General features: G+C 43.2%; 1 protein-coding gene across 9 annotated transcripts in view; it reads left to right on the top strand.

Annotated features, from left to right (window-relative positions):
• Positions 1–24,750, top strand: part of ABLIM2 (actin binding LIM protein family member 2) — a 714,445-nt gene that overhangs the window by 547,211 nt on the left and 142,484 nt on the right. For 4 of the 9 annotated variants that reach the window (XM_069203322.1, XM_069203330.1, XM_069203343.1 and 1 more), the window contains 4 exons: positions 12,168–12,269; positions 12,733–12,786; positions 18,825–18,863; positions 19,106–19,158. In XM_069203322.1, coding sequence (XP_069059423.1) covers positions 12,168–12,269; positions 12,733–12,786; positions 18,825–18,863; positions 19,106–19,158 — 248 coding nt within the window. The remainder of the gene's footprint in view (positions 1–12,167; positions 12,270–12,732; positions 12,787–18,824; positions 18,864–19,105; positions 19,159–24,750) is intronic. The other 5 variants (XM_069203370.1, XM_069203336.1, XM_069203348.1 and 2 more) reach the window with 4 other exon arrangements.

Below are 24,750 nucleotides of genomic sequence, written 5' to 3'. Positions count from 1 at the left end.
TATGGTTCAGTACACAAACTACAGTGCATGCCCCCTATGAAAATCATAATTGAGCCCCAAATTAAGTAATGGGACTATAACACTGTTTACCTTAAATGGGTGGAAGACCACTTCTTTCTAGGGATACTCCCTCTAGGCAAAACAGGCATGTTATCATACTGCTCTACTGCCTCTTGAGGGGTTCCACTAACCCCATAATCATGCCTTTCAGGATCCTGTTCTCAACAAGCCCCTTGGTCTGGGGGTGATTAGGTGTAGAAACATATATGTACTCCTGCAGTAATCTCGCTTAGCCTTCAGATGCACAAACAAATATGTCCTCCTATTAGAAACAATATTCTAGAGATTCCCAGCATTGCCCTACTAATGCAGTCATCATCCTCAGGCATATTACCTGAGGGTGTTTAATTGACTAATTCACAACCACCAAAACAGCCTTTTCCCTGAGAACATCTTGGGATCTAGAGGCCTTACAATGCCTATTCCCACTCTCTCAAAAGACATCCTTAGCACTGTAGGTTACCCCTGATTTGCCACTGCCTTGGCAGGCCATGCACGACTAGCAGAATTCCATTACCATGACTTCTGTCTAGGGCAAGGAAGTGGCTCATAACCATGGTCTTGGTCATTCCAAGATATGCAGCCAAACAGATATTGTGGGCCAGCTCCAACAACAACAATTCTATGTATCATTGGAGTATCACTAACCTACTCATATCTCCCAATTTGTGGATTTTAGCTCACTACAAAGGACACATCCTCCCAATAGATTTCAAAGCACTGTGCTCTCCTGTTCCTTGTGAGTCATCATTGCGTCAAAGGCCAAGCAGAGTTAGATACCCCATCTGAGCTTCACAGAAGCCAGCATGGGTTTATCCTCCTGCAGCATGCACCTCTGTGAGTTCAAAAAGGTCCTTCAAGGCAGACACAAGTCCCACTTAGGTGCTGGGTGCTCCCCACTATGATCAGACTCCTTCAGAATCTCAGAGGCTGGTTTTTCCATGGTCATTGTTCCTTCTCTTTGTAGCTGGTAGCTAGACCACTGTTCTAGGCTCATGTCCTCCTGACTCCCTAATGTTTTTTGAGCCCTAGTGGCCACAAGCACCACTCAGGCAGCCCCAGCGATTCTGCATGTGGCCATCTTTAAACATCTATCCTTACAAATTCTTTTAGGCCATTACCTAACAGGCATTCCACGGAATTGGCAGGGATAAAAGCTATTTTTAAGTCCTGTGACAACCCTCACTCTAAGGTAGTCATCACTAAGGGATGGTACTTCACCCTGTTGTCTGCTTCGACTATACATTGCTACATTTCACCTATGATATGCTCTAAAGACACCGCTTTGTCATCTTACAATCCTAAAATACCCCATTCTGAAAGTCTACCAAAATAGCAGGACACTTGGGTCAGTGTGCAAAGTTCTAAATCATTACTCAGAAGCTGTTATGTATAGATGAGGGAACTCCCCTGGAAAACCAACGCTGGCTGACTTCATGGCCATGTCCGGTGTTGTTATGAGAAGATTGTTCATGATGGCCCTTGTGTGGCTTTCACAGCCTCAACTAAGGTTCCATTAATGTAGACACGCCTCCTGTATTCCACCATGTAGTGTGCAGGTTTGTTGCTGGTACAACTTAAAGCTACCACAGAAACTAGTTTAGTCTTTTCCAACCTCTTCAATTCTCTGGGCCCACTCACATCCTAATCCTTACACTAGCAATCCATGTGGAGTGTCTAATATAGAAGGCATCACTGGACAAGTCCCATAAGCCATGGCTGCAGATAATTTAAGCAATGTCCTTTATTGGAGGGGTGATTTGCTTCTTCCCCTGGTAACCACCTGCTTCCTGCATGGCATGTTTCAGTTGTGCTCTTGAGCCTGGCCTTATTCTACCTCCTCCCAATGCCTAAATGCCTCACTCAAGACCACAGTCTAAGAGCCAGAGAACCACGTATCAGTCATATTGCTGCATAGATCATAGAATGTGTTGATAAAGTCTACCAAATAAAAAATGGCCGCCGGCATACTAGGTGACCTTGTAAGGAGCAAGAAAGAGTGACGTAATAGGAGCAGCCAACAGTTGGAAGTGATAGGGGTGAGCTAAATAGAACAAGGGTGTACCTGACTCCCACAAGAGAGAGGAGGCAGATATGCTCTTGCCAGTACATCACAAACCAAACTGAAAAGAGTAGATGCGGCCTGGGGCTGTCCAAAATGGCACTCACAGGAAGCAGTATGCATGAGAAGCCGAAGGATATATCACCTGATTGGCACGCTGCGGGACCCAATAAATAAACTGAGGCCTCTTGGTGTAAGTGTATGAGGTACTGGGCACCGCCTGAGAAAGAGGGGCACTACAGCAGATTATAAGCGGGCTCCACATGGACGTCCTTTAGGGGTTGCCAAGGGGTCACAGTTGCAACCCCTGGCTTGCCCCATTGCGTCCCCTGGCCTCACAGGTGACAAAATCAGTGCCTGGAACACAGCAGCAGCTCCTCGTTATAGACGTTGTTTGGGGCTCCACATGCCTTGTTTTCTCTCTGTTTATTCATTACACTAATTAGTGTAATAGAAAACGGAGTAAAATTAGATGGTATATGATTTTTCTGGGCAGTTGAAGTAAAAAAATGCCTTTCAATGTTTGTTGTGTGCATGCTTGTAAAACGCATGGTAAATCGCATCAACACAACAGGCCTGAAGGGAATACCTTGACTCCCAGTAATGAACTTAGCGCCTTCTGTGTTACATCCACCCTTAAACCAGTGCCTTAAGTGAAGAAAGCACTGTATCATGACCAAATGAAGCGACTATGGCCACCACAAGAGGGAAAAATCCCAAAACAACATCCATCAAATACATCCTTGCCACTAATAAAAATGAGAGGCCTAGCACTCAGGGGTTTCAAACCTTCCATCCAGAGGGGGTGATATAGACAATAGCACTGCTTCCCCATATACCAGAAGTGATATTTGTCTGCTGCTACAAGAGTTCAAAAAGGATATTTCAGCTCTACACACCAACTTTCAAAGGCCTTGCAGATCTTGACCAAGCGCTGCAAACTGCGGGTAAAAAATAAGAGCAGGTGGAGCCCAACCTGCTGCAGCAGGACCATGACCATTAGGAGCTTGCAAACAAGGTGGCCACACTTGAGACAAAACACAGCTTGCTCTTTGAGAAGATGGAGGATTGCAAAAATATCTCATATCACAATAATACAAGGGCCAGAGGTATAGCCTTTACAGTAAGTATGACTTAAAAAACATGTTCATCTCCTGTTCTGACATATTTTCAAGGCATTGTTAGACTGAAATAATTTTGGATTCCACCTTTCAGCAACACAAACAGCTCACAAAACATGTATTGATTAGATTATGCTTCTTTTAAATAACAGAAGACATTCTCTCAGTCGCCAAAAAAGCTGAGCTGGAGATACTTTTACTCAAGAGATCTCACCCATCACATTGGCAAAAAGGAGAAAAAGTAATGGCTCACTCAAGACTAAAACATTTTCCAAATCACTGAGGCTTTACAGTCCATTTAATATTCATGTTGGCTAACAAATACATTACAGTGAAAGCTTCCAAAGAATCCAGAGAGATCTTGAATCTAAACCTGAAAATAGAGACCCATGATATGTAGCCATGAGCCAAAACATTGGGTGTAGGGTTGGGCGAAGAATTCCGCTCCACTAGCAGATTTCGCAGAGTTTTGCGCTCTCCACCCGGAGAGCTTGGAGTTCCGAAATACTCTGTGAAGTGATGCGGAGCAGAGTTTTTTCTCTCATGTGGCTTAACATCATTAAGCTGGCGAGTGAGAGAAATTGCTATGTTGGCGAGTGCAAGCGAGATTTCCAAACGCTTTGAGAAAACTGCAGCTTGCGTTGAGGAAGCTGCTGCTCTAGTAGAAAATCTACTCGAGCAGCAGAAAGAAGTTAGCGCCCTCTGGCACTCTGCATGATGCCATTTGCGCTGATTGTACAGCGCGGGAGAAACTCCTGGTGCTGAAAACCAGTGCAAACATTGCGACTTACCGAAATGCGTAGCGTGGCAGAGTTACCAAAGGGGTAAGCAGGGATTATCTTAGCAGGGTGACTCCCTTACCCTGACTAGTGTGAGGGTCCCTACTTGGTCAGGGTGCAAACCACTGCCAGCTGAAGATCCCATTTCTAACATCAGGTAAGAGAAAATAAGGGTGCATTGTACTTCTGATCAGACAGGAAGTAGCACTGACAATAGCTCTGAAATATACTGACAAAGGGGATATAATTGTAGGATTGAAGAGCAAGTTGGTCTCACATTCACTGCCTGTGTTCTCCTTTTATGGGCCAAATGAAAGGAAGAAGGCATTTTAATTGCTGTTCTTCCCTGTTCTGGCTGATTTCAGGAAGGAGGATTTAATCATGGGGGGGAGACTTTAATAATATTGTGACTACATCCAGAACAAGATAGATTAATAGCCCAGTTCAAGCTCTACCCTGACCCCTCATCAATGTTACAAAGAATGGCAAACTTGAACCTAGTGATAGTTTGCAAAGAACAACAATTGGGTGAAAAGGAGTGCACATTTTATTCAAATGTAAATAGGACACATCCCAGAATTTATTTTTCCTCACCCCAGGTAAAATAACATAAGCGGTTCTGGACACTAATATGGGCTCACAGTTTGTCTGACTATGCCTCGATTACACTGACTTAGACCTCAAAATAACCAAGTGACCTCAGACCACTGCATGGTATATCATCAAGATATCCTTTCATGATCCAGCACTAAAAGACTCCACAAAAACACTGCTAATCACCCATACGGTCTCAAGGCGTTGTTTGCGGATGTGCTGCTCAGTCAAAGAGCCAGGTCTTGAGGTCCTTCCTGAACTGCTTCAGTGATGTTGTCTGTCTGTGTTTGAGAGGTAGCGTGTTCCATGTCCGGGCGAGAGATAGGAGAAGGATCTTCCTTCTGATGTGCTTTTCCGGATCTTGGACCGACTGCGAGGGCAAGCTGTGAAGAACAGAGTTGTCTGTTGGGTACTTAGAAGGTGAGGCGGTGGTTGAGGTATGCCAGTCCTATGTAGTGCAGTGTCTTGTAGGTGTGGATCAGGAGTTTGTATGTGATGTGCTTGTTGGGAGCCAGTGTAGGTCTATGAGGTGGGAGGAGATGTGGCTGTCGGGGGATGTCCAGGATGAGTCTGGCTGCTGCATTCTGGATTTTTTGCAGTTTCTTGGTGATGCCAACATAGAGTGTGTTGCCGTAATCCAGTTTGCTAGTGACAAGTGCTTGGTGACTGTCTTCATCGTGTCGGAGGGGATCCACTTGAAGATCTTTTCTAAGGAGTCAAAGGGTGTGGAAGCATGACAATGAGACGGCATTGACTTGACTGGTCATGGATAGAGAGGAGTCCAGGATGATGCCCAGATTGTGTGCGTGGTCTGTGGGAGCGGGTGCATTTCCCAGCGCGGTGGGCCACTAGGAGTCATTCCAGGGGGAAGGGGTGGAGCCAATTACAAGGATCTCCTTCTTGTCCAAGTTGAGTTTGAGGCAGCTGACTTCCATCCAGGTGGCGACTGCTCTCCCACTTTGGAAATTTCTCTTGGCCTTTACAGGGTCTACTGACAGGGAGAGGATCATTTGGGTATCGCTGGCGTAGGAGGGGATGTTTAGCCCATGTAGTTTGATGATCTTGGCTAGAAGGGCCATGTAGATGTTGAAAAGCGTTGGGCTGAATGATAATCCTTGGGGCACTCTGCAGCATGTATGTCTGTGTTCTGATGTGAACAGCGATAGTCTGCCACTCTGTGTTCTTCTGGTGAGGAAGAACCTGATCCATTTCAGTGCTTAATCTCGGATGCCGTCGTCATGGAGTCTGGTGCAGAGGGTGTAGTGGGAGACGATGTTTAATGCGGCGGAGAGGTCGAAGAGGGTGAGTGTGGCCGTGCTTCTGTGGTTTAGTATGGCATAAATGTCGTCCGTGGCTGTTAGAAGTGCTGTTTCAGTGCTGCAGTTGCTCCTGAATCCAGATTGGGATGGTCTAGGATTGGTGTGTCTCGAGGAATTTGGTGAGCTGCTGGTTGATGGCATTTTCTGTTACCTTGGCTGGGAAAGGGAGCAGAAAGATAGGTCTGTCATTTTTCAGCTCCCTTGGGTCGGCGGTGGGCTTCTTGAGTAGCGGGCTGATCTCTGCAGGCTTCCAGTCTGATGGGAAGGTGGCAGTCTCAAAGGGTCACTTCATAGTTTGGCAGAGCTCAGGAGCTATGGTGGCGCTGGCCAGATTGAAGATGTGATGAGAGCAAAAAGAACAGATGATGGACGGAATGCTGAACAATCCAAACATTCTGAAACAAACTGGAATGGCATGGCAGGCAAAAAACTGATAGATTAAACCCAGATCTGTGACTGGGGGTGAATGTTTGATTTGCTCTGCATTCCATCCATCATCTGTTGTTTTCGTATTTGTCACCCCAAGTGGAAGGGTATGCCCAGACGTGGGTCCCGTGCTTGCTGTGCCGCCAGATTCAAGCTAGCCTGGCTGATGAAGGGTGATACCCTGAAACCGGTCCCAGGATGCTTGTTTCTGGTCCAGGGAGGACCTGGCCTGGCAGTTCAGGCTGGACTGTTCCCATGGGGAACAAGGTCAAGACTGATTTGCATATGGCTGGGTCCAAACTGGAATGGCATGGCAGGCAAAAAAACTGATGGATTAAACCCAGATCTGTGACTGGAGGTGAATGTTTGATTTGCTCTGCATTTCGTCTATCATCTGTTGTTTTTGCATTTGTTGCACCAAGTGGTAAGGGTACGCCCAGACATGGGTCCTGTGCTTGCAATGCCACCAGATTCAAGCTAGCTTGGCTGATGAAGGGTGATACCCTGAAACCGGTCCCAGGATGCTTGTTTCTGGTCCAGGGAGGACCTGGCCTGGCAGTTTGGGCTGGACTGTTCCCAGGGGGAACAGGGTCAAGACTGATTTGCATATGGCTGGGTCCAAACTGGAATGGCATGGCAGGCAAACAATCTGATGGATTAAACCCAGCACTGTGACTGAGGATGAATGTTTGATTTGCTCTGCATTCCATCCATCATCTGTTGTTTTTGAAGATGTGATGAGGGTCCGGATCCGAGGATGCTCCCGAGTGGATGGAGTTTTTGAGTCTTTCAGTGTCTTTGGGTGTCCTCTTTGGTGATTGGGGTCCAGGAGTTCAGGATTTGGTGTGGTGCTGGGTCCATGGTGGTATTTGTGGGCAGTGCGTGCGGGCTTTAGTTCTTGAAGGCTTCGTAAATGTCCTGGATTTTTTTGTGATAGAAAGTGGCGAGGTAATCGCAGAGGTCTTGGGAGGGAGGGATGAGGTGTCTGTCCCGGAGTTCATGGCTAGGGTATGTCCAGACGTGGATCCCTTGTTTGCTGCGCCGCTGGATTCAAGCTAGCCTGGCTGTGGATGGTTGACCCTGAACCGGTCCCAGGATGCTTGTTTTTAGTCCAGGGAGGACCTGGCTTGGCAGTTCAGGCTGGAATGTTCCCATGGGGAGCATGGTCAAGACTGATTTGCATATGGCTGGGCCCAAACTGGGGTGATGTGGCGAGCAAAATAACCATGCAATAAACCCACATCTGTGACTGGTGGTGAGTATTTGAAAAGTTTGTTCATCATTTTAGTTTGTGATGTTGCTATGTGGGTCCTAGGTGGCTACTGTATACCTAGACATGGGTCCCTTGCTCGCTGTGCCACTGGATTCAAACTAGCCTGGCTGATGAGGGGTGATACTCTGAAACCGGTCTCAAGATGCTTGTTTCCATTCCTGGGAGGACCTGGCTTGTCAGTTCAGGCTGGACTGTTCCTATAGGGAGGGGTCAAGACTGATTTGCATATGGCTGTGTCCAAACTGGGGTGATGTGGTGAGCAAAAGATCAATGGATTTAACCCAACTCTGTGACTGGGGGTGAGTGTTTGAAAAATTTCAACACTATGTCCATCATTTTAGTTTGTGATGTTGCTATGTTAATATTATTATTATTATCTGACCTTGAGATGGAGATCTAACAAGGCACTTGTACCAGAATGATGTTACACCAGGTGCCTTAGCAAGGTTATTGTCTGCGCATCAGAGACCTCATTTACAAGGCCAGGTCCACTCACCAACGCGCATTTTGGGTCATTTGCAAACGAGCAATTTACCAACTGCTATAAACTGTAAGTGCAAATATGTCCTTCTGTTAGGCATACTTTTGCGTGTGCTTCCATTAAAATGACACATTTCCTCCTGATGTGGCCGAATTTAGGTCACATCCACACTTCTTTTGGATAAAAATCTGTCATGCATCTGGGCATTCAAATAATTTAATATGCAAAAATGAAATTGGCATCAGTCTGTTTCAAATCTTTAACCAACGCTTAAGAATTTCAGGTTAAGGACTGATATAGTGTTGAAGGTCACATCACTGAATTGTGCAAATGTAACCACCACTTTTTCAGATCCTAATATTTAGATATATTTTCAGATGTGTTGTCATGAGCAGAATGGGTCACTCTTGTTCTGTTGTTGTAAACTGAAAACTGTAAACAGTAAATTCCCAACAAGAACAGAAACTGTAGCCACATATTAAGTCAAGGAAGTGAGTCATTGCAACAACAGGAGAAACCAAACCTGAATGTCTTAAATGTGCCATCTGATAAAATATGTCACATTTTGTCTCAAAACCCAAGTAGACATTCTTAAACAGGGGAATCACTTGCTGGTGATTGTTAGTGACGCTAGACTAGATAGAAAGTACTTGATTAGTGCAACCCAATAGGAAATAATGCTATCTGTCCATAAAATCTCACATTGAATGAAAGGCGGTGGAAACAAAATGGCGAATAACACAATAGTACTGTGTACGGTGCAAACACACAAAAAGGTAAAAAATGTATTTAGCTTATGTTAGAAATTGGGTCTCTAGTTGGCAACGGTTTGCACCCAATTCAAGTAGGGACCCTCACTCTAGTCAAGTCATGGTAAGGGAGTCACACAACTAAAATATCCCCTGCTCACCCCCTTGGTAGCTTGGCACGAGCAGTCAGGCTTATCTCAGAGGCAATGTGTAAAGTATTTGTACACACACACACACACAGTAACACAGTGAAAACACCACAAAAGTACTCCAGTTTAGAGAAATAGCCACCGTTTATCTGAATGAAACAAGACCAAAATGACAAAAATCCTACAAACACAAGTAAAAATATCACTTTTAAAAAGCTGCAGAGCCTTAATCCAGAGGGATCAATGGCTGTCTCTTTTTATCACTCAGTACCTGGGATGTGTCAAAAACAAAGACAATGCGGGCCACAGAGAAGGTGAGGTTCTGGAAACAAAGGTATGTGTCAGTTCCTTACTGCGCAGGGGAGGTGATGCATTGGTTCCTTACTGACCGGGGAGGAGAGACATCTATTCTCTCCTTGCAGGAGAGGGTATGCATTTGACTGGCAGGGGAGGTGATGCGTCGGTTCTCTCCCCACAGGAAAGGTGATGCGTTGGTTTCTGGTCATGCAGCCTCGGTTCCTTGCTGAGGTGTGGGGTCAATGCAAAAATTATGACCAAGCACAATGCATGGGAAAATCCAGATGCACTGGGATGATAGAGCCACAGTGGAACAGGCCCTGCGTCAATCCTACAGGTGCTGCATTGATCCTTCCACGGCAAGCCTGGTGCTTCGTCCATTCCTCAGCCGCAAGGCAGGTGCTGCGTTGATTCTTCTGCTGCAAGCCAGGGGATGCATCGATTTTCAGCTGCGTCGATCCGATGCACGGATTTTCTTCCTCGGGACACCAATTTCCATGTCCAAGTTCCAAGGGACTGGATTTGGCACCACCTGGCAAGTCAGGACTCTCAACAGAAGAGTCCAGGTACTGGCAGATGAAGTCTTTGATGTCCCTGAGTCTTCTAACAGAAGGCAGGCTCAGTTCAATTCCTTGGAGAACCTTGGAAGGCAGGATGTAGAAATCAAAGTCCAGTCCTTTCATACCCAGGACAGAAGGAGAAAGCAGCAGGCCAGCGCAACAAAGCAGCAGGCAGAGTGGCAGTTCCTCCTACAGCATCCAGCCCTTCTTCCTGGCAGAATGTCCTCAGTCAGAAGTGTTCTGAAGTTGTTGTCAGAGAGGCCCAATACCTATACTCATATCTGCCTTTGAAGTATGCAAACTTTAAAGGAAAGTCTTTGTAGTGCACAAGACCCTGTCTTTCCTGCCCTGACCCTAGAGGGTTGGAGACTGTTTTGTGCAAGGATAGGTACAGCCCCATTCAGGTGCAAGTGTCCACTCTAGCCCACTCTAGCCTAGGAAGACCCACCAGGATCTGCAGGGCACACCTAAGCTCCCTTTGTGTGACTGTCCAGAGTGAATACACAAACATTCCAACTGTCATTCTGACCCAGACATGTATTCCACAGACAGGCAAAGGCACAAAATAGTTAAGCAAGAAAATGCCCCCTTTCTAAAAGTGGCATTCTCAAACTTACAATTTAAAAAACAACTTCACCAAAAGATGTATTTTTAAATTGTGAGTTCAGAGACCCCAAACTCCATATCTGCTCACAATGGAAAATTACACTTGAAGGATATTTCAAGGCAATCCCTATGTTAACCTATGGGAGAGATAGTCCTTGCAATAGTGAAAACCTAATACAGCAGTATTTCACTATCAGGACATGTAAAACACACCAGTACATGTCCTATCTTTCTATACACTGCACTCTGCCCATGGGGCTGCCTTGGGCCTAACCTACAGGTGACTTACATGTAGTAAAAGGGAAGGTTTGGGCTGGCAAGTGGGTGCACTTGCCAGGTTGAACTGCAAGCTAAAACTGCCCACACAGACACTGCACTGGCAGGTCTGAGATGTTTACAGAGCTATTCATGTGTCTGGCACAATCAGTGCTGCAGGCCCACTAGTAGCATTTCATTTACAGGCCCTGGGCACGCACTGTGCACTGTACTAGGGACATACTAGTAAATCAAATATGCCAGTCATGGATAATCCAATTACCAAAACAATTTAGACAGAGAGGACTTGCACTTTACCACTGGTTAGCATCGGTAAAGTACCCAGAGTCCTAAAGCCAGCAAAAACGAAATTCAGCACAGGATCAAAACAGGAGGTCAGCAGCCAAAAATGTAGGGGAAACCACGCCACGAACTGACAGGTCTAACAACATAATAATAAAGTATCTTACTTTAGGTAGCAGACAAGGATATTATGTGGATAATTTCAGTCAGTCAAGAGTGCCTACTTATGGTAGATGAGGGACGCCTCCTCTCACGCTGCAGGGTTGCCTCTTCTCACACTGCATGGTTGCGGGTGCATCACAGACACGTTGTGGTTCGGTTGCAGTATTTGACATCCAGGCGCTTATTCTCCTAAGGCAGGAAACCCTTACTGTTCTTAGGCGACCGATGTTTTCTAAAAGGAAGTGATGCAAAGGCAGCAGTAGGTGATAGAAAGCAAAATAAGGGGAGCCATGCTAATTCAAAGAATGATGCCCCACTCTTGGGTCTCTCACCGGAATCACCAAGTTTTATAAAATGGCAGATGTAACAATATGCTCTTTTCTCTGACATATTACATATGTATTTTCGTTCTTCTCAGGTCTAGATATGCCTCATGTTGCGTGCCCTAATCAATGAACAGAATATACAATATGTGACAGCATACACTGCTTCTTGTACATGCCATACCTAACAATGTAAATGCAGTGCTTGCTTCGCTGAAAACCTTCAGCTTCATGGTATCATCTTGCAGTCCATTAGTTCCATTAGACGAGGGTCTCATTCTTTCATTTATAACACATTTTTAGCTATTAATGAATATGACGTTAACTAAGCCAACAGCAGGGGTCTTGAGGTCTTGCTCCAAATGAATGCACCTGGCACTCCAGTTCTGTGTGTGAATTGTGTATATGTATGTCTACACGTACATAAAAAATGGAAGCAAAGGTAATAGTTGAAAAAGGCAGCCTTATTAAAGGGGTGATGTGTTTCCGCCTGAACCCTGCGCATGACCTGAAACGAGTGCGCAATGCAGGCATGCACATGGAATATTGGATCTGCACGTGATTGTGGGGGCACTCTTCTGCTTGAGGTACTCTACTTTGCTTTCCATTTTTCCCTTTTATCTACTTTCTGTGCTCTTCCCCTTGGAGGCAGTGAAAGTGGCCGGAGCACTCCAAGCCTGTCCACGCACTCAGACAGCAAATCTTCACCTTCTTCCTATCAACAAGCTCCTAGACACTTCCATGTCCCAGGTAGGACTTGGTGGCTTGGCTGTCTTCCGCTACTGCTTCTCTCTGTTAACTTGCGCTTCTGATTGGTGGCTGCATCCCAGTATAAACATTTCATCCAATCAAAAGTGGATCTCAAGGTAAATTCACTTTCCATTAACAACTGCTCACCTGATAATCAGCTACATATTTTGTGAGTTGCATGCACGTGCCCTTAAGTTCCTTCTGCTATTTCTACTAAGGGGCTCTGATATCACAACATGCACATATATGACGTTTCACGTTTGTGTACCTTAGTTACTCACACAGAAACCAATGGGCATTAACACACCATTCATGTTCAACAATCATAACGCATTATTGCTTTGCAATCACAAGTTCAGTCCCACCAATGGAGTGGGCGGTTCCACAGTAAGTTTTCAGTCAACGTGAAAGAAATACTTGCCAATCTCACTCTTTTGTTCTTTCCCTTTTCTTTCCTGTTCAGACACCGGAGTAAAAGATAACATCTATAGAAAACCCCCAATCTACCGGCAGCATGGTACAGTCCGCTTTTCTTTTGTTGCGTTATAACGTTTGCATGCTTCTATTGGTGAAAAGCCTTGCAGGTCGCAAAACCTTCTCTTAAATCTATGTGCCCAAATGTTCAAAGCACTGGGTGTGTGCGCGCGCATGCAGTGTGTGTACTTGCAATTCATACATTAATCGACTTAAGCTTTATCGCTCTCCAGTGTTGTCGGGAATGACCTGGCTAGTAACAGTGTGTATTCTACTCATGCACTATTCATAGCATTTCCTACGGACAGATTGTATTACGTGTTTTACTTTGTATTAATTACATTAGACGGATTTCAGGATTGCACATAGATGGCTTTGTTCCATATACACTTTGCAAAACCACTGTTAATAAGCATCGTCTTCAGTTCAGCTGGCAGTGGCATCGAAAACGAAGGGCTGTGACATCAGAGCAGTGCATGACGTATTTACGTATTTTGCATTGTAATACGGTACACATGGCCTGTGGGCGTTACAGCGCTTTTTAATGACAAGTACAACAGTTACAAGTGAAGTACGGAGTCACAGACAACCAAAATAACACATAGCCAGTAAATGCACAGCAAACTGTTAAATAACAAAGCGACTTTATACATAATAATCATACAGTCAGCAATTGATCACATTCATAAAACCTGAGTTTTACAGGGAGCAGGGATAACCTAGGTGGGTTAGGCAAAGGGCAAATTGTCATAAAAGAGGGGGTCAGAAGAATGTAGATGATGGGAATACGGAATAGGAAACAAAAAGCGGAGAATGTGATTAGAAGGGAGGAGGCAGTGAAACATTTCGTACATACATGTTGCATCATGATGGTGTACAACGAATAAACTATCTCCTGCTGGCAGGCAGCAGGTGGCCCAAAACAGTCTCTCACACCTTAAGCAAATGCCTTCGTTATGCCATCAGATATAGTAAACACTCATGCACTGACCATTAGGCAAGGCCAGGCTGAGAGCTGCATAATTCAGTCTGCAGAGGGGATCATGCGAGGATCATGTAGCTTCCTGCTGAGCTGGAGTTTCTTGTCCTGGCCTACTCAGCAGGCCTGGGTTCAGCCTATTCTGAATTAGCAGCCAATTGCTACTACTGTAGGACCTGGTCCCATCTGGGAGTGGCAACAGAGCCACAAGCTGGTTCTGGGTCTCTCTGTTGACCATGTAGTGCTAGCAGAGTAATCTGTGATCCACATGATTTGGGGTTCTTAAGTTCCTGGCCGGGTTTATTCCAGTGCAGAATATGCTTCGAAGCAGCATGTCAGCCACTGGGCCGAGCAGAGTGCAAGGATAAGGGATTGACTCACCCACATGTGTCCCAATCCTCATGTAGAATGTCTGTGTCTATGGGTGTGTTTAGGGGACAGTGTTGGTGGATGGATATTATTCCTTGTGTGAGAACAGTCTCTTTCTGTTGGAAATGGTCTATAGGTGAGGTATGTGCACAGAGATATCAGAACTACATGTCTGGGGTAGACGTCTTTCTCTGGGTATGTCTATGTGGATGCATCTATGTTTGGTCTGCTCGTGTGGGATATGTTTGTGGGTGCATTTGAAGTTGCGTGTTTGGGATTGGTCTGTGAATGCGAATGTCTCTATGCATTTGTTTTCTAAGCGTCTGATGGTCCCTGTGTATAAAATAATATGTGTGTAGATGTCTGTGTTTGGGTGTGCATGTCATCCTGTCTTTGAAGATTGGCCCTTGTATGTATTTATATGGGTGTTTGTGTTTGCAATTATTGATATGAGGAAGTATTGGGTTTCTGTTTGGGGGTCTGGCTCTGTTGGTTTGTGTGTTGGGGGTCTGGTGGGTGCACGTGTGCATGGTGGTGTGTGTTTGGTCTATTTGGAGAACGTGTCATGTGTCCGAGGTTAGTGTGGCAGGGGTCTGTGCGTCTGTTCTGTGAATGTGGTGTACTTATGTGTCAGAGAGTGTGCATGGGTGTGCACTTGCTTCTGGATGGTGATCGTGTTTATAGTGATCATCTTTGTTAATCCTGTCACTTTTGTAATCTAGGATTATTTACAAGCCCCACCCCAATGCATTATTAATATTTATCCTTTCTGCTAGCCTAATTATTTCAACTACTGTCTGATTATGTGTAAAATCTCACCATGAATGGCCATTATTTTAGATCTTGCCTCGTCTACATTTTTTTCTATTTCTGGAAATTGTCATTTTTTCAATTTTTTGATCATTATTTTAAATCCTGCCTCCTGTGGGTGGTGAATATCGCTAATGCTCTGATACCTTCTTCATACCTAATGTTGTCAAATACTCTCATTATTGCTAACCCATCCCGATGTGGTCATTATCTCAAAGTTCAACGATATGGTCTTATTTAAAATCCTACCTTTTAATGTTACTATTTCTAATTGTTCTTGGTATTATCATGGCATTGATTGAGAAAGTGGTTTAACTACAGAAGGGGGACCATGTCAGCCATGTTCTAGGCTGAGTAGTGTTTTTTCACGAAGGTCTCTCCTGAATTCTCAACCAAGACTGGCATAACTGTGATACACACACAGCATCTGTGCCACATCAAAATTGAAGTTGAACATGCGATAGGTGTAGAGAAGGGGATCTGCACATGCAAGGGTTAAATTAGAGGCAAAGGAGGCATATTACTCTGTGAATTGTCAGTTAATTGAGTTTTACGCCCCACGGTCAGGAAAAATCCTTACAAACTCCTTACTGGAGGAGCAGGTGTGTGGGTGCATGCATGGGAGTATGTGTGTCTTTGTGTGTGTGTGTGTGTGGTTTAAGCACTGTACTATGCACTGAAGCCCTAAAGTCAGCTGAGAGGACATGATCATACATTGTAGTGGCAACAAGGTTGCACGGTGCAACTCATATGAGGAAGGGTGTATGACAAAGGAAACTATATCAGACATGAGTCAGTCAAGTAGTACACATCATGAGGTAGTAATGCATACCACACAGGGATACAGTCTTGTCAAGCAATATGGTACAATGTGCAGGATATCTTGCTTGGCATCAGTGCTGTAAGATGTGGTTGGTTCGAAGTGGCTCCTTCAGGTGATGAAAAGGGGTAATGCCTTTAAGTTGTAGGTGCTTATTCCAGAGTCTGTGTCCATGCACTAAAACGATTATTGACAAAATAGTCCTGTTTCATGACATTGAACACGTAAAGGACGATATGGTATGTTTAAATTGGATACATTTCTCATTGTTGGAGAAATATGGTCAAGTTTATTTCGGCTCTAAACAATGACTTTATTAAACAAATGTCAAAGACATAGCTAACAGGCTGAAAAGTAGAGATGGGACAAACACGTGCATGCCTGTGCGGAAATTAGCAGTAGGGGTGTATGACTTGAAATTACGAAGGACATTGAATTCTACATTCAAGATTGTGCCTTTTTACTTACACAGCATGATCTTTGAAGGAGACAAAGTGCTGTGTGTGTATGTACAAGTCAAGCAACTTGTGCTTCCAGTGAGAGATTGGAAGAGGAGTTTGGGAGAGTTATGAATGATGTCTTCATTTATTCACTGTGCTTCTAAATCACTCTATAGCACTTTTAGCCCTTCAAGGCTCTGCCTTGTGATGTAGAATAACGCACATGAGAGCGGATATTCAGCAGTGACAGTGGAAGGGTCATAGAAGTCAACAGCAATGGCCAGAAAATCTGTTTGTCTGCACTGGAATATATCATTTTGTCCATTATGTTTGTGTTGGTACAGTATCAGGAAGGAAAGAGAAAAGAGGTTGACTTTACACCTTGCATGTCTGTCCATTTTGTCATATATAAAGGTTCAACTTAATAAGTGCATCTGACATATGCTTCAACATTCCTATAGGGGGAACAACACTGTAGTATCACACATGCCAAATGCTGCAGCTCACCATCAAACATGGACCGGCAAATTGTGTGTTACTGTTGCATGTGTATAGAACTTCATACCCATCACAAGGCCCAGAGCACTTCTGTCTTGTTGGGTATGAGTTTACACAATTTGCTTGTCGAGTGAGGGTTTATAGTCTGGCCTCTATGGGAGTGTTGTGTGTTGTGCATGAGATTCAGAAGGGAGCTCTCATCATACTAGGGTTAACTTGTCACTCAAAAGCAAAAGTCTCAAGGCCCTGTTACATGTAATTTAAATCCCCAACAACCAGAGCAGGCGGTTAAAAACTGGACTAGAAAATGTTTCTTCATGTGACATGAGACCTCTTGAGATCTCTGCAGAAACAATGTAAACGGTAAAACTGAGTTATCACCAGGCAGGAGTGCATTGTTCTCCCAATAACAGATGTATACACATATTACATCCATTGAACCTCAAAGTCACCCACCCCTCTCATACAACCCGTGTTCAGAATCCCCTCCCTCCTTCCATTACTGTAGCCTCCATCCTGAAACTGCCATAAAGTGCACTTACTACACCCTGTCCACAGCAGGTCTCACTTGTACATAGAACTGGGGGATATGCAAGGGATTATCAGGGTCTGAAGCATGATGAATGGATGCTATCCTCAGGCTGCCCCAAAGTACACTTGTATTAAGTGTCAGTCCTCATTCCCTCCAAAGGTGGTCATCTGACCCATGGTACCCTTTCATACCACAGCTAATGACAGCACATCAGTCAATACTAATGGGTGTGGGATGTGCAAAGATGTATGAGTTAGGAAATATTTTTATTTTTTGCCCCAGTTCTGAAAATGACCTGATACATAGACAGGCACAGTGGCTGAGTATATAGGGGGTGATTCTGACTGCGGCGGACGGCGGTCGCCGCCCGCCAAGCGGTTCCCGCCGAAAGACCGCGGTCATTCTGGCTTTCCCACTGGGCCGGCGGGCGACCGCCGAAAGTCCGCCCGCCAGCCCAGCGGGAAACACCCTTCCCACGAGGACGCCGGCTCAGAATGGAGCCGGCGGAGTGGGAAGGTGCGACGGGTGCAGTTGCACCCGTCGCGAATTTCAGTGTCTGCAAAGCAGACACTGAAATTCTTCGTGGGGCCCTCTTACGGGGGCCCCTGCAGTGCCCATGCCATTGCCATTGGCATGGGCACTGCAGGGGCCCCCAGGGGCCCCACGGCACCCCCTACCGCCATCCTGTTCCTGGCGGGAGAACCGCCAGGAACCGGATGGCGGTAGGGGGTGTCAGAATCCCCATGGCGGCGGAGCGCGGAGGATTCTCAAGGGCAGCGGGAAGTCGGCGGTACACCGCCGACTTTCCGTTTCTGGCCGCGGCTGAACCGCCGTGGTCAGAATGCCCAGCGGTGCACCGCCAGCCTGTTGGCGGTGCTACCGCCGACCTCCGCCATGGCGGTAATTACCGCCAGGGTCAGAATGACCCCCATAGTGTCAAGCATTTTCACAAAATATACAGCTCTGTTAAAGGAATGAGTTCTAATGCAGTCCATTATGTTACATGCCGCACAATAAGTTGATTCCTTGTTTCTCAATGCCTCGCGAAGGACAGTCTTACATGTTTAACATGGAATATCTATAATATATCCTAACTTGCACATATTACCCAAATATAAATAACATGCAGAGACAATATGTCCTCTCCTGGAGACTTCTTCCCACTGCCAAAAATAAGCCTCTTATTATTAGTCATATAAATATTTCATGATTCATAGGCATCTAATCAAGCAACAGTAAGAATCAGCAATACAGAGGACCACTGGAATCTGGTTGGTTTGTGCCAAAACCCTGCAGTTTCAAAAAGTATTGAAGCCAAAATACAAACAACAAATTAACAAAAGCTATAAAAGTATATATTTAAAGTATACAAATACATAAGCAGCAAATCTACACTCTAACCTATTTTAAAACAAACATATTAGCACCTCCTGGGCAAGTTGCTCAAGTAGTTTACAGTTTTAGCTTGACAGAACCAAACCTTTCTACAGATGTACAGTCTGAGAATGAACATAGTAAAGTATAACATATGATGTGAATATCTGCATCTGCTTGTTTGTGTAACGGTTACCCATTTATACATGTATCTTTTTTTTCTTTTAATCATTCTCTGTCTGTTTCATTGTATCTCCAGATGATTCGTACTGTCATGTATTATCTTCAACCCTACCATGTAAGTTTGAAAACACAATTCTGTCCCTTGTATTCCATTTCCATCACTTGTTGCACTGTATGTATACCATTTGTTATCAGTTAATCAAAATCACCTCTAAACACAGAACAAATAGAAAAGGAGGGGAAATGTGTGCCAAACATCAGTAACCTGAGCTAGTCCGATGAACACGTATTTGATAGCAGCATATTAATATCATAAATAGTATACTAATTTTTTATTCACTTTACTTCATATTTTAGCATCCAGAAGGTCTGAAGGAGATGAGAGGCAGTTTGAACAAGATGGTCGAAAGGTAAAATGGCTTCCAACATTTTATGGCCATCTCTCTAGGTTTATGGTGATTTTCCAAATAAATGTAGTGGTTTGCCAAAAAATAGGTTGCAACTCATAGGTGTCTCTTTTATTAGTCCAGGAGAATGTAATCTACCGAGGTCTATGTCGAGCAGATGCGATAAGGAACACACCGCAATTTTGTTGCTGCAATTTCATGTGTCAACATGTATGCTGCAGTAAAAAACAAGAGAGATCCCTATGTCCCCTCTTCTATTCTGAAATACCTTCTTTAACTTCTCTTCTGACAGATTTTCTTTACCCACTCTTTGTATATCTCTATAGCCCACTCCCAAGTGTATACCTTACTCTGCTTTGCATGACTCCTAACTCCTGGTGTTTTTTAATTCATGTTTTAACTACACAAACATACGCATTGCCCATCGAAAGAAGGGGGTATCACATTTCCAATATAAATGTACAATATATATCAACAATTTAAACCCAATTATGAATACACCAAGGAAACCGGGCCTATACTAAAGACCTAGTAACTTCCTCTTAAACACATTAATTATTCTAAATTATCTACATCTGGTTCTCAAAATGAAACCCTAATTAACCTGCATTATTATGAAGTAAACCTCACTCTTCAATAGGCATGTTTTGCATCAAACTGACCCTTATTTTTTAATTCAGTTTTATATATTTGCTTAGAATAATATTTCTATTCTAACACAACCTTATAGAAATGTAAAATTGTACCTCACCATTTCACACTACACTTTAAAATGATAGAATATGCTTTTTAGGCATATCCTACACTTCAGACATTTCCCACAACATTCACAACTGTCCATTCTTAACATTCGTAGATATGTCAAAGGTGTTGGTAATTACTATTAAATATATTCAATAGTTGTGGTGTGAGATGAAAGTAATAAGATAATTTCCAATATCTCAAGTCAAGATCGTTTTCCTTTACTATCGTGAGCCAGTAATCTCCAGTTATTTAGTGACCTTTCCTCTTCTATCTTGTACCGAATGCTCAGCTCCTCATGCATCTCTAATTTTCCTTATCCATCCTTGAATACCACCAGTATCCAATGTTCTCAACGTTCTGCAATATAAATTAAGCCCTTACTCAAGGGATTATGTTTACACTAAATAATTCAGTGTGGCCATTATTTAATTAACTTGGTGTCACCTCTGTCACCTCACTTGTACTCTTAACATTGTCACAGCTCATCGTGCGTTGTCCAGGTCTGGCCCGCAGTTTCTGACTCGGAGGCTCTGTTTTTATAGTGTGGTTAGGGGTTTACTTGTTCTTCCCAATCTGTCTTGGCTGTAGTTTTCTAGGGTCTAACTAGTTAGGAGGAGTGGACGCTCATTCTCCTTTCCTGTGATGAAGGCCTGGAATTAACTTCCGTTGGATCTTCGCTCCCTTCAGAAAAAAACAGAAAAACCTCGTTACTCCCTTTGCATTAATCTTCCACATGCGTCATCACCACCAGGACGCACCCACAAGCATCTGTGAGCTCTATAAGATAATTTCCATTCACTCATTCATTCATTGCTTCAAATAAGGGTCCTGTCATGGAAATTCAAGCCTGTTAATTACATGATTATTCTTGCTTAACCCATCTTGCACAAGCATGTAGTGGACTAGGCCCCAGTTTTGTTTCACGTACATTACAAGACCGCCTTAAAACTTGGTAGTGAGGCCAGTGGCATGAATTTATATATACAAACCCAGCTACTCTGGATCATTCTATATATTTAACTTACTATCATCAATTACATTTTTCACAGAGGGTGTGGTGCCCTCACAAGAAGATTTTGAAAGAAATTGATTTTGTAGCCTGCATTTGGAAAAAAAAGAGGAGATCCAAATTGGGTGTTGTACTGCACAAGTGTCAGGGAAACATTAAAAGCAAGTCAAATGTTGGACCACCCCCAAGCCAAGTGCAACCCAGACCCACCCATGAAAATAGGCACCCCGAGTGTTTCCTACCTGTAACTTTTACCTCAAGGTGCTTTACTGCACAGAATGCTTCAACCAAGTTTGGTCCAAATATGATAAGACAATAGAGGAATTATCGGCACTGGCAACCAAAACTGCACTTCCAGCACTGCCAATAGGGGTGTCTGTCCCTGTGCTACAAAAACATCTCTAAAAATTGACAGCAGCAACAGGCAGTTCCAAATAAAAGCAGATACCAGCTTCCTTCCCCTTATGTCTGCACCTCATTGCGCTGTCCAATATGGCACATTTTACGTGAAATATTATGATAGTACATAACATAACATAATATAAAATATCTATTATTGTCTGTTCTCAGAATCGAATCTCTCAGCTAGGCCACCTACCTATCTGGGAGGGTGGCCCATCATACACAAATAAAGATAACCACATTGCAGCTCAATAAACTGCATAAGTTTTCTAAATGTTTGTTTAACATTAAAAGAATTTCACCTTGTCGAGACATAAGATTCAAGAAAATGATCTAACTGTGTTGAGCATTTTAATTAATTTATGACATCAAACATTAGGCTTAATTTTCCCTAAAATACATAGGGCCTGATTTAGAACTCAGCGGGTGAATTACTCCATCACAACGGTGACAGATATCCCGTCCACCGAAATCGAAATCCCATAGACTATAATGGCATTTCGATTTCGGCAGATGGGATATCCATCACCGTTGTGATGTAGTAACCGTCTGCTGAGTTCTAAAACAGGCCATAATGTGATTTAAATTATTTCCTAAAAATCAACAGTCCAGGTTAGTAAGTTCTAAAAATAAGTAAATTCAACTGGATTCATGTTAGAGTTAATATAAACAAAACTAAATTGTTAACGCATGTAATTGAATATAATGGGGAACTACATTTAATCAACAACATTATTCCACATATTACATGAAACAGATATAGTTTTAAAGGTAAGTACTCCCAACTAATGTGAGGATGGTTATAAAAGTATAATAAATGATTACATTTAACTTACTAGGGTTATACCACATAATACATGTTTTTATATCACTACAATGTATGCACTTCATTTTAGAATTCAAATGCACTACTTCACATTAATGTACTATTAGTTCACACTGTATGGTCTATAATATGGTCACATATAGATCAAGTTGTGACTTCAGGGGTTACAGCAATCTATGCTGTTCCAGTTCCTCCTCTGATGGCCAGTCAAGCCATCACATCAATCTGTAATCGCATCTTATAAGTGAGACACATCAAAATCTCAGAGGTCCATCCAGGAAAGATCTCCTGGACTCCTCTAATTGCTTGATGTTACGTCTGTTCTCAAGCTCTATTTCCTTCTTTCTCCCTTTCATTTTCTTCCTCATCTGAAATCTCTTGTATCCTTTGTAATGTCCAAACAGGATCAATACACAAAGAGAAATTATTGAAACGGTCTGAAGATCCTTCCAATATTTCCACTTCCTAGACTTCCAAAGCATTTACCAAAACCCACACCCTATAGCTTCCCAAGCGCCTATTGCTTCTAACTCCTCTAAATCTCCTCTCAAGTTTATAATGTTCTTAATGTACTTCTTCAGCTCTTTACTATTATCAGGGATGTTAGTGCAACATTGTTGAACTTTTAAGACTCTGCCCTCCATCCCAAGAAGGGTGTCTAGTGAAAGTCTTTTTTTGCAAAGCCATTGATCTTATAGCAACCATTTCAGTCTCGAACAACAATAAGCCACTTGCTGTACTAGGAGGCAACGTATCTACTAAAGTTGACCACTTTGGTATTTTAAGATTATTCAAGATCACTTCTCCAGAAGGAATCAATGCACCAGAAATGTCCCCTACAATTTTGGAAGCACTAGCACCTCTCTTTGCTTTAGTGTTTGTCTTTGTTTCCCATACAGGCTCATTGAAATGTTCCACATGATAAATCTTTGCAGAAACCACTCCTACAAACCATATTCCATACAATCCTTTAGGGAACCTATAGTATGCATGTCTCCACAATTGAAATACGCTCCAGGTATGGTAGGATCTTGTCCAGATAACATAAAGGTCCACTTGGTTTTAAAGTCAAATATGTGGTCACACTCACTGTTACCCACAAACTTTGTATTAGCTGTTGATTTTGCTCTGTATTTGCACAAAATACCTCGATTTTTCCAGTCTAGTTTCAAGGAAGCTTGATTTCCTGCATCTGAATATGCTAATTCTTTCTTCCCCAACTTTGTACAAATACACCCTTCTCTAATTTTGATTTAATTCCTCCTCTCCTATCTTCCACTAAATCCAGAAAATCCTTTTCAGCCAAGTTAAATTGTTTCGATAAGCATAAACTGTACCAAATGTCATGGTAGGTTCAAACAATCCTGCAACTGTCTATATGTTCTTTGTTTTTACATTCGTGTTCAAATATTTTAAGATGGGGATGTTTGAAAAGATCAAATCATAGTTTTAATAGTAATACTGAAAGTGTTCCTGTTCACACAAAATACTTGTCAATAAACTACAAGTAACACCATAAGTCAAAGGACTATGGTCATAAGCTGATGAAGGAAAATGCATACATACGTAGCAGTTCTTTGTATCCATTGTATCAATGTACTCACAAAGCAATTTATAATGCACATCTTTCTCACTTAATGAATGCATTCCATATCTAGCAAGTGGTGTAGTCCTAGGTACACTAGTAGATCTAATGTTCCATATATTAGAATTTGTAGGTAAGCTCAATCCTATAAGCAAGGAGCTCACTATTATAATGGTTACTACTAACACTCCTGTACATATTTACATCTATTATTGTTTCTAAGTTCCATGGGTTCTCTCAGTTCAAACAGTCAAATGGAAATGCAGCAATGGCTATAGCAATAGTCTATTTCAATTATTTTTGTTTGGGTAAAGCAGCAGCAAACATTGTCTTTGTGACAAAGTTCGATATGAATTGCAGTCTTCCTTACTCTTCCTTCTCCCTACTCTTTTTTTCTAAATGGCAACCCTACAATGAACGCTGCAGACTAGGGTCTGTGTATTCATCTTTATTTTCTTCAAAGTCTATCAAGGGTCTCTAATAAATGCTAAATTCAAAGTCACTAATAATCACATCTAGGATATAATGTCTCTGTCTCTCAACTGACAATGTAATTTCAAAGCTCAGTTCTTCCACAAGAATCAATTCCAGTATGTTCAGTTGGATACAATTTGTTAAAATGAAAGATTCTGAATTCTATCTCCCAGTAATTTGCCGCAAATCACCATCACTGTCACTTTGTCCAGGCTCTCCGGGTTCCTCTGGGATAGTTTGCGGAGCTTGCAATTCAGTTATAGTCTGTTCTCTTGCCCACTGGTCTCCAGGCAGTACTTAATTTGCTCCTAGTCCTTTGTCAGCATCTGAGTTTTGCACAGTCAATATTTCTTTGCTCGACCCTTCTGTGCCAACTTCACCTGTTGACTCACTCAGACCCCTCTCAGATCGAACCTGTGCTGTTTGAGTTGCTTGCTCATGGCTCGTCTATAATGATTTCAGGGGGTGATGTTCCTGTTTTTCTGTGTAGAGTACTGCGAAGACTCATCAACACAAGTGGCAATGCATCAGGCCATTTCAATGAAGTGGAAGCAC

This window comes from Pleurodeles waltl, chromosome 1_2 (assembly GCF_031143425.1).
Source record: "Pleurodeles waltl isolate 20211129_DDA chromosome 1_2, aPleWal1.hap1.20221129, whole genome shotgun sequence".
NCBI lineage: Eukaryota > Metazoa > Chordata > Amphibia > Caudata > Salamandridae > Pleurodeles > Pleurodeles waltl.
Note: the sequence above shows the minus strand (reverse complement) of the source record. Positions and strands in the feature narration are given on the sequence as shown.